We start from the raw sequence: 16,763 nt of genomic DNA on the forward strand, positions 1-16,763 counted from the left end.
AATGCAAGCGTCTTTGTTGGTGTGAGCGTGTTGCATCAGATCCTAGTGAGACATGAAATATGATCCAGAAAGGTCAGTTCAGAGTTTAATGGCTTATCAGACCCCAAACCACAGAGGATTTTACAACTCAGGAAAGTTACCGTGGTGGCAATAGCTGTATCTTTGGTCATGACAATCGTTAGATAATCTGTAGAAATGTAAGGTTCATTTTACAAAGTATTCTACCAGGAGTCTGTGCTTGGATGTATAAGACAACGAAGCATCATGCAACATTGGACGACCCTTTGTGTTTCGCAGAAGGCACCTGTGTTGACAAACTGGCCTCATTCAGAAGATTAAAAGGAGCCATGCGAAGCTAAAGTTGGTCTGAATGCACTCACCAATGTGCATTGTGAATCCTTGAGTGCAGTTCCTTCCTGATAAAACACTTTAAAATGTTATTGTGCATTGGTTACATTAGTGTTTGCTAGTATTCTTCTTCTTCACTGCTATTGTTTCCACATTGCTATGTTTCTCTGTGCATTTCCATTACCAACTGTTGTTTGGCGGAATAGCCTAAAGCAGATGTCAATGTGAGAAAATGCAAGCCCTCATGCACAACACAAATTAAAAGGTGAGCCAGATGTACAAAAAAAATCATCATTCAAGAGGTTCAGAGACAAGACTGCATACCCTGATCCCAAAAATCAGCTGAAAGGTGAAAGATTCAAGCAAAAGGGGGGATTGTTGAAACATACTGATCATACAGAGACTGGGTTATGCTTCAGGAGTGGTTGAAGTCAGGAGACTTTTTTTTGCCGTGACCCTGGGTCACCACAAGAATTCAAAGTTATTGTTGTGACCTGAAGTTGACTTCAGCTACTGTTGAAGGAGCAAGCCACCTTTTAAACCTTACAGGCAGTCGGTATTTGATACTCAAAAATCTGGATATTTGGTGGATTGTTCAGTCCAGTAAAGTATTGGGGATTCAAGGGTTTTAATTTCAGATACAACATTTTAGAGATTATCTTTATTTTATCCAGCCAACGATTATATAATCTCATCTATTTGAGTGTGTAACTTGAATATATCTTGCAAGTTGAGAGGCTTTTTTTAATGCAGCACATGGTTTAAATTATGATTTGTGTAGACTGAACCTTTCACTATAGCGATTTTCTTTAATAAAACACACACTTGGGATATAAAATGTAAACAGTATGCAAAACATCACACAGTCAATGTTTTAATAAAATCTCACATATTAACATCAAGCCATTATTTTATTGTATTTAAATTCAAAAGAAAATTGTAAATGTCCAATGTATAACAACAAAAAAAGAACATGCATTAAAGTCCAAGGTATTAACCCTTTAAGTATACAATCATTTTAGAATACAAAAATAAATAATTAAATTCGAGATATTGCAGGTCCAAAATCCTCATTCTGTTTCACTGGCCTGTACCTTGAGATATAAAAACATTATGGAAAAAACTTGAGTGCAACCATTGAGATAATCAGATGAGTAAGGAAACAGGATTTAACATAAGCTTTAAAATACTGTTATGTTACTTATTACAAATTAATGGAAAATACATCTGCAACAGTTAAAAACAATAAAGGCAATGTTTGGACCTGCAAAATTATAAAATGTAGAGAACAATTGCTCAAGAACTGCAGAAATCTTGAACTTTCGCCGTTCGAAACTCCAAACATGGAATGAGGCTATAAATTGTTTGTTCCAAGTTCTTATGGAGAGAACAACAGTTAGGCCCCCTAACTAGCCTTTTCTAAATAAAAGCTGTTAACTTAAGCTGGTCAGTGAACCGAGCTCCCTCAGATGCATCACCTCCTAAATTGCCCAGAAAGCTAGTAAGTGGACAGGGATTATTTACAAACTCTATCGTCACTGCTTAGGCCAAAAATAAACAAGGCAGTAATGGAAAGTGCATTCATAATACAAATATTTTTTTATTAGTTTTAGCAAATCCTGCATGGAAACACATTCAACCAAAGCCAAAAAAAAAACAGCAGCAAAAATATAAAATCCAGCCAAGTTTTTGGGTTACAAACAATAAAACATCAACACACAATGACTGCGGTTTTCGTCCTCAAGAGTCAACTTTACCGTAAGTCCCCTCCGGTGGTCGGTAGCACTTGGGAAAGGCCATCAGCTGCAACATGTTGAAGGCATATTTCCTGCATCTAATATTCTTTTGAACGTTCTCAATGCGACATCCTTCTCTAGTGATCAAATAAAAAAAGAGGAGGAATGAGGGGAAGAAAAAGAAAAGTAAGGAAAACAACAAAGTAAACATGAATGAGTGTTTAAATTATATTTGTAATGTCGCAAAATATGATTTTTAAACAAGATGACTTCCCAAAATTCTAATTTGTGTTCTTGTTGAATTAAGTATTTGTTTGTTGGATAAGATAAAAAAAAAATAAAAAAAATGGTGACAACTGATAACGTACATAAAAATATGTAATAATAGAAGGCTGACCTTGGAAACCGCAGATAAGAAAAAGTTCACACGGGACATTCAGTAGTTGTTCAGTTGGGTTATATGAGGGAAAACTCCAGAAAAGCTACTGAATGGTCCTTTTGGTGAGATTGTTTTCTCAAAAGTTTGTAACGGTTTATCACAGAATAATGCTATACCTGTAACCTGTTTGCTTACATCCTGTGTGTCTGATTTACAGCACAGACCTTAACACATATCTGTTGCAAACTCAGTTTTTGGGCTGCAGATTTTGCCCAAAAACATATAACCTTAAAGGTCGATACCTAAAAGAATGTTAGTTCCATGATTGTAATGGGGGACCAATATAGGGTTTAGAGGGCGTCCTGCTTCTACCATGGCCACTTGCTAACAAAATGCCATATCTAACAAATTAAAAAATAAATCTTTCAGTATCTATCAGTCCTCATTTTAAGCAAACAATAATGATCTTGCTTTTACATAGTAAGTTAGCTCCTGAGCCTCAGAATATTTGCCAACATCCTTGCTACACAAATCTGATCCAGGAGTTTTAAAATCTTGAAAAGTTTTTAAATGGGAGTGAAAAACACTCTAAAATCATGGTCATACTTAACATACGAGAACAAAGAATTTTGCTACAAGATATTAATACAACTGTTAGTCCAGCAGAGATAATGTTTTTGTGGCTAGCTCTCCCTCTCACACGCAGACACATTGTTATCAAACTACTTTGCTGTCTCTCTTTCCCTAACTCTTACCTGTGACTGTTCACCGTCTTTACCAGCAGCGATGGCATCGTTGGTACTGTTTTCACTTTCTGAGATTGAGCGTGTCTGCAGACAGATTTCTGTGACGGTGCGACGGTGCAAGAAGCAGTCACGGAACTTTAGAGATGTATTTGACATCAAAATGAAGGTTGAGTTGGAAGATGGGTGAGGTCAAAGCAAAGGTGCCGGAAGTAGGGAGTTTTTTTTTTAGTGGTTGTTTGGACGTCCAGATTCACGCAAATATCAAAACACAATTGAATTTAAACTTGCTTGGTTCTCACTGAGCAAATATCTTTTACCATTATCACGACTGATGTGATCCCAAACACCTGGGCCATAGGTGTCCCTGTGTAGCATTCCAACCAATCAGGATCCTGAAGTCTCAGGAGCTATGGTGTAAGATATTTAACTGTTTACAGTCTTTGTATGATTCATTTGTTTTCAGCACCTGTCATTGTCAGGGTAACTACGAGTTGTTCAACAACAACAGATCCATCAATCAGCCAAAAATTTAAGGAATGTTCTTCTTGAGAGTTAAAAATAGTTATCACATGAATCTCAAAAACTACCTTTGAGCCAAGACACGGTTCATCTCTTCAGATTGCAGTAAAAACTGCAAACTTCACTCGTGCCTGCCATATTCAGAGATATATCAAAGATTATGTTTCCGTTTTAAAGAGCCATTTGGTGTTTGGCAAGAGCTAGACGGTTAGATTTCCAGAAACATGACAAACGTGATTCTGACAGGTATAATTGATTTGCCCTTGGAAAAGGAAGTAAACCACAGTCTGTTCCAGTAAAGCTGCCTGCGGATGTACTCCATTAATTTAAAGTTGCCGCGGCTAACACTTGCTCTTCCACACTGTATAAATGTAGTAATTAAGTTTTATGACAGTTTTGTTTTGATTTTAATAACATTCTTTTTAAGTGGTTTAACCTCATTTCCACTCAACAGTGTTGAGCCAAAACAATGAAAGCTGCTGTCCTAATACAGAAAAAAGAATGAAATCCAACACCCACCTCAATCACAACTATGACCTATAAACATCTTAGCTAATCCGTGTCACCTTCTCAACATACAATTAACAAGCTTCACAGATGTTTTTTTGGCCGTACTTATTTTATTGGATAACAACCTTGTGTTAAAGCAATAAAACAGTCTTTAAAGGAGCACGGTGTTAAATAATGGGAAGTAGGATCCTCTGAATTCTGGGATACCATTAACGTTTGATGGACAGTGTTGTTTTAGCCAAATAAAACAGTGTTGTTTTAGCCAAATAAAACTTTAGCCAAATAAAAAAGATCAGTACCCGGCTTTCTGTATGCTTAAAAGCGGTCCTTAAAGGGTCAGTTCACTCAAATCATTAATCAAGATGTCTATTGTACAGCAGCGGCTTAACTATTCATAAGTGGAGTTGTTTTAAACGGGACACTGTTTCTGTAGAGAAATGCTGCATTTCTTTGTGCTTGCAGAGCCACAAACATAATGCCATTCCTCGATTCAACATAATGGGATGGGGAAGAAGAAGTCTTAGTGGTGGAGTGTTGATAATCTCAAAGGGAAACAAACTATCTGCAGTCCAATACATTCTTCCAACAGATAAGTTTAAAAAATGCTTTTCTCTGTGATGAAAGAATGTAAGTAAAGATGAGGAGAGATGGTCTGACCCCAAAACAGTAGCAACAGTATTACGAAACAGCACCAAAGGTCTCAAAAGTCTGTGTAATAATTATCGTCTGGAGTATATTAAATAAGCTCTGTCAACATAATAAAGATAATTAAAAAAAGTTAACCCGTTTTGTGATCTGTTTGCACGTAAACTGTTGTTTAACTCCAACAAAGCACATCCATTTGTAAAATGACACACAGTAGCACATGCCTAATCCAGATGTGAACATGTTTACTGTATGTGTGGTAGGTGCCACTATTTTACCCTTCCCAGCAATATAATCCTCAAAGAAATTTGACCTAACAGTTTCACATACAGCCTCTGTTAGTTAACAGCATAAGGCAGTAAATAATCTATGTTTTCCTGATCAAAAAAAATAACATGAAAAGACCAAAAGCAACAATGAATTGATCCTAACAGGTATTGTTTCTGTTTTCAAGTTGAGTATTGCTTATCTTTACCATAGAACTCCGCTGTTGTCCAAAAACTATTAATCAATGAGCCCCATTAATGCAATAGGTGACATGTTCTTTCATTATGTTGAACATAGGCACTGCAGTTTGTTTTGGATCCATCCCATATACGTCCTTCTGCTGGTGTGAATAACTCACCAGTAAACCAAATAAAAGATAAAAAAACGAGAGTGCCCAGCTGTTTTAGGAAATAACCGTTTGTAAATTAAAAGAGAACCTTTGTGACCTTTTTCTGCCTTAATTAATGGGTTTGCGGCTGGGTAACACATGCAGGCATGGGAAGTAAGAAAGCATTGAACATTGTTCAACACTGAGAAACATATTGACTAAGGCCAGGCTTATCCACCTTAAAATGAAAATGTCTGAGAGTCAATATACACTTCTTGTCAGATATTAAGGACTGACTTAAAGCTTGTCAGAGAACATTCCTTGCAGATCAAGAAAGAGTAAACCTTTAATTGCTGGTTATTAAACTTAATACCATCTAACTGAAATCAATTTTCCTCAATCCTCCACTGCTGCACAGGGGTTATTTTGATATGAAATCACCGCGCTAATTAACTTAAGACGATAAAGCCAGTCGGATCAAACTACCACCGCTCATAAATGAATAACCAGCAAACACAGAAAAAGGAGTGAGTAGAGATGGCATTGTCAGCGATTTATTGATATTTTGCAAGCAGAAAAACAAGACTTAAAATGAGCCACACAACCAGTAGGTGCGAGCTAACGAGCAGCAGGGCAATGGGGTAAAAGTGTCGCGACGCTGGTTTGTTGTCTGTCACGGCGCCAGCCTCAGGGTCCTCCCACTGCCCAATGTCTCCCTGGGTCGGCCGACTGCAGGGGCGCCCATCAGAGTGAAACAGAACGAACAGATCAAAAAACCTGTGGTGTTAGTACAGTCTAGATGCTGTCTAAGTGGGACTTCTAGCACAGATTGATCACTTGAGAGACCAAACCAGGCTGGCACCAGAAGGCCCACTTAGACATAGAGCCATTAGTACAGACTTTGCCTCAAAGAGCCACAGACAAGCAGGCAGTGATGAACGGAGCAGGAATATGAGAAACAGACTCACATAGAGCTGAATGTTGGGCCGATTAATGAAATGACTTGGTTGGCAGAGGATGGAGAGAAGAGGCATGCAGCTGGACGCACATTTTACAGTGAAAGTTTTATGTAGAATGTGTTTCCATTCCATCTGATCCAGCTGATTTGCATTTACTTAAGTCTAGAGCGGATGAATCATTATTTATGGTAACGGAGCAACAGGTTTTTTTGTGAAACGTGACACTTCGATTTCCTTCTGGATAGCATTTCACTTCATTTGCATTTTGTTTATGAGAGAAATAACTCACTGTCACTTTGGGCAGTACAGAAACATAATCATAAAAGAGTGAAACTGCTCCCTATTTGAGATAATCAATACCTTTTTAAAAGCTCAGACTGTCCATGTGAGACACTCAAATTAATTTGTAGGATCCTTAGCCTGTGGATAATGAAACTAAGAAAAGACAGACAAGAACATGCCTTGTGGTAGAAAGAGCTTGTACCAACCAGCCGGTTGTATAAAGGACACACGGCTGTTATATCATTGATTGGCGAACAACCGGTCAAGCCTGTCTTATCAGCAGCATCAGACTTCCTTATTCAAACGAACATCAAACCAAAATCAAGAAACAGACAAATGTGAAAGAAACTCTCAGCTTCCTTTGACTACAACAAGCACAGTTTCCTCATATACTCCACCCGTTTAAAGCAAATAAGCATCTTTCTATGCTTACTCTTTGCAGAGTAAGCATCCGGTCTTTGTGATGTCGTCGTTTTATTGTTTCATTTTGTCTTGGTATTTTATCTTATATTTGTTTACTATATTTTACCAATATCACTTGATTTTATTTATTTCATTATTTTATTTATTGTTTGTTTGTTTGTTTATTTGATTGTCACTTGTTATTTAATTTTGTTTCTTTGTTTAGTTTTATCCTAACGATTGTTGTTAATGTTTCTTCTATTGCACTGTTTTGCTGGCTTGTCTGTCGAAGCACTTTGTAAACCTTGTTTTTAAAAGGTGCTATATAAATAAAGTTATTATTATTATTATTATTTGCAAAGCAGATATATCATTGGCATTATCAACCAGACAGATGTGACCCAACAAGCTCAAACGACGGTGCCTTTGATCATTATAAACACACTGATGTTAATGCTGTTTTAACAACACTTGACTGTACAGATAGATCCTGTTATCTTTTATTACTCTAAAGACATTAACATTTAAATCAGTCTCTATAAATATAAATCCAAACTAATGCCATTAAAACACAGCAAATCTTTTGGTTCGACACAAACAAGAATCTTTCACGTGTCAAGATTTTTTTCTCACGATTAACTTCCTCTATCATCCGCTCTATCATCCGCTAAATAAATGTTAAATACCTCTTCCTTTAAAATCAATTGAAGCATAGAGGTTTAACAAAGTAGAACTGTTTATAATGTTTTAAGAATTTTAATCAGACTTTTGAGAAGTCACTTTTTTCATTGAGTGAGCTGGTGTCGAAGGTCAAAGACATCACAGAGGTTCAAAGGGTATCACTTCATTGTGCCTGGAGGATATCACTGCCGATTATTTGGAGTGTACTTTCACAGCTGAAATGCAGCTTCCTTTTAACCTTTTAGACTAGATCTTCATCACTGACCCACCACCATTATGCATTCACAAAAGGTTTCATTGAGAAAACACAAAGCACATATTTTCAGGACGTTTACGGTATTACTATAGTTGCTGTATTACAACTCTGAGCTACTGTTTGACAGTGATCTCCTGCTGTTTCATCCGCCTACGGGGGCTGTATGGCTTGTGTTCAAATTCTTCAGACAACACAAAGTGATAATAATAGTCTGCGACACAAGCATTCAGAGGAACGTTTATGTGTAACAAGATCCTTATTATATTCTACTTAACATTATTTAATGTGCTCAGGGCTACGTGTAATTGTTTTGAAAATAATTCAATAACCAGGTTCAATTTCTTTTTAAGGTTAAATCAATGCATTAGTGGATTCATATTAGTCTACAAGTGGGTTATGCATTTTACTGTGTATGAGGAGATCTGATGAACTTGTCACAAGATTGAGTAGTTTGTGATAATTCTAAATAGCAAACTTAAAGTAATGATTTCTATAACTGCATTCATTTTAGTACATTTTAACTGCTTGACCAAAACTGTATTGTTATTCATTTATGAACCGTTTGATAGGGTGAAGACTTATTTCTTGAGTGTGTTGACTGTAACAATGTTTCTAGTCCATAAACCCTTCGACACCCGCCACCCTAGAGATATAATAATTGTACTGTGCGGTCCATTTTACGACTTGATGTTGTAAATCACATCAGCAAATGTTGACAAACTTCTTCTGTGATTGAACAGTTTTCAAGATTATAACTTTATTCACCCAATCTTTGTATTTTACACCCATTTCTGATCCAGATTAGTTGTGGAATATGTTGAGTGATTGAGTTTTTGCCAGTGGTTATTTGTGTATTTTGTCGTGTAATGTCCCGTCTACTTATTCATCTAACACAACTGCCATCAGCCGGCCTGTACAGGTCATTACCACAAGCATCTCAGATGTGCACTTCACCGACGGCCTTAAAAAAGTTCTAAAGTTTGAATTTATCGGATTTAGACAGATGCAGATGTTTACCCTCCTGGCACATACAAAACATTAAAGGCAGGAAAGTCCCTGCAGCACTGATAGGAACATGCATGGTTGCCTTTGAATGTGTGAGGGAAGGCGTTGATAGTGGAGGGAACATACGATGATGATTATACTGGCACATCCAACGGTGGTAGGATGGGAGGCGACGGTGCAGACAAAATGTCTTTGATGTGTGCGATGATGATGTCGGCTTTTTCTCACAAAACATGTGTTGTGGGTGCAGGTTAGTTCTTTAACCAGACGAGTTAAAATGCGAGCTGAGATTTTTTACATATCTACGCTTAAAACTCTGCTGACAACCCAATGCATTTGAGGTGAATAGTCATTTATTTGTGATCCTCAAAGCACTTTAATTAACCAATTTGAAAAACACAAGATTGTGTCGTTCCAGAAACAACAATATGGTCACTCGTGATTATCCATAGATCTCATTTTCAATCGCTTTCATAGGAACTATTATTTTGTAGAAAGCAGTTCCAGTTAAAACAGCTAAGAGTGAGGTCTGTTGATTATCCAGAGTAACCAAAACATTATCTCTGGAGAGACAAGCTAATGCTGAAGTTATCCAATGTGTTTTTGTTAGTTTTGAGCACCCATTGCATTGGGGGTGGTGGCAGAAATCTCGAAGACACATCTCTGAGATTTTATCTGACCAAAACTATCTGCACCGCTACAAAAATACTGAGCCAAAATAAAGAACGATGTCTTTATGTCATTTGGATGATTGATGATAACTTATTAAATGCAGCACATTTGGGATTGGTTGGAACAATAACTTGCACCCATAATAGTTTTATACTATTTTCTATCGTTATCTTACCTTCGCATACAGTCCAGAGCCCGGATGAAGAAATCCTTGTTGAGCTGGTGTTCATCACGTAGGAGGGCACACTGCTCTAATGTGACAGACATGGATGTCCGGTCTTTGGCACTTTTACAGCTGGTAAACCTGATGCCATTTAACCTTCGGCAGATCTGAAGGAAGTGGAAAGAAAAACACAAGTAATGTTTACATGCATCACCAAAAGCAAATTCATTTTTTGTCAGTAAAAATTACTCAAATTTAAAGACTTAAAATATGATTATTTACACAACACAGTACTTAAATAACACCAGATACCTGATATTATACATGTGTCCTGACATGACTGAACATAAAGTTCAGATTTGAGTATCATCCAACTCTAAAGATTCTTGATTATACCTTGACTGTATTAATGGCAATGACGGTAGATCAGTCCACCACTTTGGTCCAAACTAAAATGTCTCAAACTAAGCCCGATATGTGACAGGCTAAAATAGACCCCAGCGTGCATTCATCATACGCTGTGGTCTTGCCCAAAACCTAACCCTTTCTGGTCATCCTTTTTATACAATTTCCAAAACTTATAGCTGTAATATAATGGTTGCTAATACAATTGCTATTTTTGATATATTCTCCTTCCAGATGACTCCAATGTCCCTCCTCATTTACAGAAGGTCATTGCATTTCCCTCTCTATTAACTAGATGCTCGATTTTATCTAAACGGAAGGATGCGACCCCTCCATTACACAATCAATGGATCAAAGACATGAGGCAGAACATTAAGCTGGAGAAAACGCAGATGCACCCTAAAAGGCTACATTAAGACATTTTACAAAACCTAGGACCCATAAATACACTATGTGAATGGCTTAACTGGCTTGGAACTATGAAATCATATCTCAAACGATTGTGGTCTTATGTGCTTTAACACATGCTGAGTTGTTGTTGTTTTTTGTTACTTTACAATTTATTTTTTCTTTCTGTACCAATTAGAACCTTGAGAAGACAGCAAATGTCAGTTTCTTGTCTAATAAATGGAAAAAAACTCTTAAATGTCACAACAACTATTAAAAAGATTGTCACAAAACTTTGTAGAGACATTCATGATCCCCAGAAGATGAACTTTAATAACTTGGGTGATCTTAAGTTAAACTTTGGTTTCATCAGACTCAGCCAGACTTTGTGTTTCCCACTGAACATCAACAGAATCGCTTTCATGGCTAGAGATTCTTAGTCGTGTTTTAACAGATTTCTGTGAATCATAAGCACTCTAAGGGCACGTTAAATATGTCATTGACAGATGATGAATACCAGGTAAAAGCTCGTAGTCGTACAGTATCTTCTTCCAGACTTAATCCATCATGCTCAGGTAGTTACTTTTTGTTTGGCTCCCATTAAGAGCACATGAAATATCAATATGTCAAAAACTCAATACTATGCCAACTGTTTACAGATCACAGTTACAAAGAAAGGAAGTATATTCATGTGATTCAGAGAAAACTGTCTTCCTTGAAAAGGACGTAAAGTTACAATAAAAACACTGCTCACCGTTCCAGCAATCCATAGTATCTCCACATTCTTTCTCTTTTTTGTAACTACATTCTGGCCCAGGGTTTCAAGTAATTCTTTTATGTCAGTCTGTGTCTGAAAACATGGTAGACCTGTTAATACAAAGCACAAAACACATTGCAAGTGAGTGGTTCTGTTTCTTGCTTTGTTCTGGTGAAAATCTAAAGTTTGAGTACAGGCTGCCGCTCAGAGCTGAATGTAGGTTCTGATGGATTAATGTGTTAACAGACAAAAAGAAACAAATCACTTAACACATTTTGTTTAAGACTATCCCTTTCCTAGACTTGCTTTCTAACTGATATAGTGACAACGTATAAATTGTCCTGGTGTGGTAAACTCCCTAAGATACTCAATGCATACTAAAACAGTTTTAAACAATTATTTGCTGCTTTCCCCACATCTTTGTAACTGCACATGAGAGTCGCTTTGCCGCAGCAGTGGGACCTGGAACACAAGCTCTTGTATTTTTCAAAGATTTCAGAGATAGGCATTTCACTTTGGTAAAAGAAATGAAAGATTTGTGCACTTACATTCTAGTGGCACCTTTTCACTTAATGATTTGTAATAGGCCTCTAATGTCTCAAAGTTCCTCTGGTTTATTCTTTCTTGTAGAGAGATATCTCCGAACCTTAGAGGATGAAGAGAATAAAGACGGTTATGATGCAGCATCACCAAGATGCTCAAGAAAACTTGCCAAGCGGTGATTGCTGCGTTCAGCAGAGAAAAAGGTGATTAAACGTGAAAATAGTTGCTTTTTAGAAAGCAAATACCTAAACATTTTAAACCAGTTAATATTATTAAATGCAACACAGTTAGACATTAAACAATGTTTTGCCTATGAGGGAAAAGTGAGTATGCCATTAAAGTTTTGAATGTCTTCTGCACAGAAGGATTCATTTAATTAAATTTCTGGAATAGATGCACTTTGCTAGAATGATGAACAAAGAGAAAGCCTTACACCGCTCTAGTTTTTTTAATCTGATCTCGATTAGTTTAAGACCACACTGGCCTTGTTGAATATGTTCACACAAAGAGTGCCTGTCCTTAAGTTCAACAGATAGGGGTGAACAACGACTGCAGTACCTCTCGGCTATTGTTTGCTGTTCGTTGATGCCCACGTTAAACAGCACCGGGAATACTCGTAGAGGCTTTCCCTCCTTGATCTCCTCTGGCAAGGTCTGGAAAACCAGTCGTGGTAATGGCACTTCTACAGTGAAGTGGTCTCTGCAGGGAAAGAAAAAAACAAGGGAAATTCAACATGTTGTGCAATAATTTTCAAGAACCTGATAAGTTTGGGAAGTTGTACAATTTGATACTTAAGACAGGCCTAAGCAAGCACTACAAAGAGAGACAGACTGCGTGCATGCATGAGAGAAAGAGAGTGAAATTGTGTAAGACAGATTGCTTTACAGATAGACATGGAGCGGGGTGGGGCAAGAGGAATGCATCGTCTAATAAAACTTGGCATGATGCACACAGTTACTAGCTCAAATGACCTGACTTGACTTCATTGGGGCTTATATACTATTACAAGTGAACTATTGTTTTACTGCAGAAGGGGGAGCATACTGAAGTTGACAAATGCCAAACTTTTGTTGCATGACAGAACAGTCATGACTGCCGGCTGTATAGAACAGCTGTGCTGCTTGGCTTTTATAACATTCCCTTTTTCTACTTTACAGGTCACTTGGGACTTCCTTTGCCCCAAACAGCTCATACCATAATGTCTCTTTACAGCCTTGCTATAATTTTTTAGCATAAACAAACACACCCACTACAAGAATTTGCCCCTGAAGATAAATAACACACTATATATACCTATAGCTAAATAAATAAATGGAAATAAATGTATATTTATATATATAACCTGCTGTTATGAAAACACTCGACTCTTGAAATGATAAAGGTGGCTTCTATCTGTGTCCAGACATGGAAAAGGATGTTTCAGAGGACAGCACAATAAACACATTCTTGTCAAAGAGGAAATGGCTGCAACTCCGTCCAGTTGTAACTAGTTAATGTTCGACAGAAACCTTTGTACAGTTTGAGTATACAGTCAGAGATTGTGCGGAGAAGGTTCTACTTTGAAACTGTGATGTTGTTCAGTTAGGGAATATGGGAAGAATGTTGTGAAACACGTCTTACACCCTTATTGAAAGGTGCATCAGATTTAAAACTTTGATTATGATAAAAACAAAGACTTGCACACTAAATTTACTTTCTTAAAAACGTTTGTCGGGTTGTGATTTCTAAGAAATAATAAAAAAGAGGATTGCACCTGTAAAATAACTCAAAACTATTAGCTGCTTGATTGAAATGCTCATCAAGACACTTACAACTATCAGTTGTCTGTACTTGTTCCTCATAATGTAGCTAATAATGTATATTGTCACTACTTGCATAGTAGCAGTTCTATGCTAGCACAACAACTGGTTGTAGTACTCAACGTACAAATTGAACATGTTAGATTCAGCCAAAGAAAAGCAAACAGAGAAGGACATGATGTCTCACCGTCGGCCACACACTAAAGGCTGGAGGTCACTGAGGTCATCTGTCTTGGCCTCTGTAATCTGGAACAGGACTTTCTGCAGGTCTGAGATCGCAACCTCCATGTCCTCCAGCATCCCGATCTCCTCACCTTAATACGATATTAGTAGTGAATTAGTCCTTGCTTGTCAAATGTTTTTTTTAGTTCTTCAGAATGAGGAGAGTTCAGCTCAAATTTCAAAATGTCAAAAGGTTCAAACTGGCTGATGAATATAATTAAGAAACTGCCCACATTTATTCCTTCAGAGGCATTGTTTCCATCATAAAAACGGATTTAAGCATTAGCTGTCTTCCAGCTGTTAATTTTTTAATTTTGCTGACCAATCCCTTTCACTTCCTTGAGATCTGCACCATGAGCTTTTCTCAAACTAACATGAATGAGAACTTTGATCACGAAGCTGTAGGTAACTTGAATCGATCTACTGATATCTTACAGGGAGCACCCTTTAATTCAGTCTTTAGCCTCTGTATTGATCTGATAAGAATCCATCAATGACACTCAACCTTCAACCTTCACCTGGAACATGTTCAAAACATAACATTATAAAAGTGCAAATAAAAAAACATTGCAATGACTCAGCATCTTGCTATATGTTCTGATTTGTTACAGCCTCACATTCACGATAACTCAGGCTCGCCCAAACCAAACCAAACCAAATCAAAACAAACCACTATTTGTGGTTTCTTCCTTTCTAGAAAGCAAATAAAACAGCTGTGTTCAGTGGAGGATTTGAGGTTGCCAGTTCTGATTAAACTCTTGAAAATGTACTCACTGTAGGTGCTGAGCAGACTCTCAAACTGGGCAACCAGGCCGACCAGGTGGAGCTGCCTCAGGAAGCCTTTGTCCTGCATTCCTGCATACAGCCTCATGACAAATCCACAGGCTAAGGCTGCCAGCTGTTAAACACACACACACACACACACACACACACACACACACACACACACACACACACACACACACACACACACACACACACACACACACACACACACACACACACACACACACACACACACACACTATTAAGCCATATCTCCTGTAAGTTGCCATTGCCACAGACTGCAGGTATGTAAAATAGGAAGCCAATAATGTGCAGGACCTGAAATACTGTTGGAGTAAACGTCTCCAGAAAAATGATAGTTTATAGCTTTAAAATATAATAACACTTCAAGAGGTATTTTGACGTGAGGGCTTGAGTTTGATTGTAAATTAACATTTTTAGTTTTAATGTTGTTCGGACAAGCTAGGCATGATTTTTGACTTTGTGCAAGGAACACTGAATATGTTGCACTTTGGATCACAAAGGTCAGACAATTAGACAATAACCTGATTTACAGTCCAACTAGCTGGACTAAAAAATGTCCATGGTTTCCTTGACATTTGAATTTACAGAGTAAAAGTGTTTGTGTGTGAATGGTTTTGTGAACAGAGCGAATATAAGATCAAAACATTTACTACTGTTTTGCAGAGATGTGCTTCAACGGGTAAATCACTAGGGACTTCTAATGAGTTGTTTATCATCTCAGTGTGGTTACCTACTGCCTGACTGAAGACCACGTCACGCCTCTGTTGAAGGAGTAAGCCCTGTGGAATGCTGCAGGCTGCCTCCTGCAGGAGCACAAAGGCCATGGCTCTCTTAGCCTTCTCCACCACCTCCATCACACACTCCTTTAACCTGTTCACCAGAGGACACAGCTGCTCCCTCCAGTCGCCTGCAGAGTAAAAAATAGGATGAAAAGAGGTGTAGACAGAGATATAACAGTAGTGATAAGGTTGTATCAAAATATGTCTTGACGATTGTATTCTCAGCCAGAAACAATAAATCGGCTCACTCATCACTCACATCATCGGGCAATCCCTCCGCTTTTTCAAGCAAACCGGATCCAGTTTGCTTGAAAAAGCGGAGGGATTACCGGAAAGAAAAAACGCTGAACAAAAAACTTCAAGCTGCTTAAAGGAGAGCACAGGTCAGCTGCTAACAAGAGAAACCTACATTCAAAGACAAAACATATAAAAATGAAATTATTAGTATGTCTTTTATTGTTAGGCAAAGCGAACAATGGAAAATAATTGGCTAATGATATCAATTTTGTGTCTTTGAATCAGTGAATGTACTTCTTTTACTATTAATTGCTTTTGTGTTCTCAAGAGAAACACTTTGGGCCCTTTTATAAACAAGCACAACATAAAGTGCAGCTCACAGGCTGTACGTGTGTCTCTAAGCACACCTGCTAATATGATTAATTTTTGTGCAGCAGTGGAAAGTTTAAAGGGCGGGTCGTAAAAGAATTATAGGAAGGTGTGGTGATAATTATAAATATAAATACCCATCAATGATGTCATAGCTCTGAAACAGCTGTGCCGAACAGTGAAGTATGATATTAACAACAGCTCCATGTTCCTCCAGATTAATTATATTGTGGACTGGATAGTGGCACAACGTGAACACACAGCACCACAAGTCTGTAGCCAAAGGCAGATGGTGTTGGGTTTTAAACTGTTAATTAGTATGCTGACGAAATAAATAAGTCATAAAAAAAAAAAAAAAAGATTGTTGAAGCCATTTATATGATCGCGTTAATTCAACGCTATTTCAGTCCTAATTCTATACTACATTACGTCCTAAATGATTAAATCGTATTGTTATTGATGTGACACACCAGTATTTGCACTATTATACATGTCAAGAATAAAACATCAAAAATTGTTATGTCTCCCACATAAACACGCAAAAAAAAGTTGTAACT

The 16,763-nt window shown here is 37.6% G+C and overlaps 1 protein-coding gene across 3 annotated transcripts in view; it reads right to left on the reverse strand.

Moving 5' to 3' along the window:
• Window positions 1-1,230: 1,230 nt before the first annotated feature.
• inpp4b (inositol polyphosphate-4-phosphatase type II B) overlaps window positions 1,231-16,763 on the reverse strand; it is a 129,112-nt gene continuing 113,579 nt past the window's right edge. The window contains exons 15-22 of one of the 3 annotated variants that reach the window (XM_054605298.1): window positions 15,556-15,728; window positions 14,786-14,909; window positions 13,977-14,103; window positions 12,549-12,689; window positions 11,996-12,093; window positions 11,445-11,557; window positions 9,911-10,065; window positions 1,231-2,221 (exon numbers count right to left, since the gene is read on the reverse strand). In XM_054605298.1, the coding sequence (XP_054461273.1) occupies window positions 2,089-2,221; window positions 9,911-10,065; window positions 11,445-11,557; window positions 11,996-12,093; window positions 12,549-12,689; window positions 13,977-14,103; window positions 14,786-14,909; window positions 15,556-15,728 (1,064 nt within the window). In that variant the 3' untranslated portion in view covers window positions 1,231-2,088. Of the gene's footprint in view, window positions 2,222-5,878; window positions 6,208-9,910; window positions 10,066-11,444; window positions 11,558-11,995; window positions 12,094-12,548; window positions 12,690-13,976; window positions 14,104-14,785; window positions 14,910-15,555; window positions 15,729-16,763 lie in introns of those variants that run through there. The other 2 variants (XM_054605297.1, XM_054605299.1) reach the window with 2 other exon arrangements.

The sequence above is a fragment of the Anoplopoma fimbria genome, chromosome 9 (genome assembly GCF_027596085.1).
Source record: "Anoplopoma fimbria isolate UVic2021 breed Golden Eagle Sablefish chromosome 9, Afim_UVic_2022, whole genome shotgun sequence".
NCBI lineage: Eukaryota > Metazoa > Chordata > Actinopteri > Perciformes > Anoplopomatidae > Anoplopoma > Anoplopoma fimbria.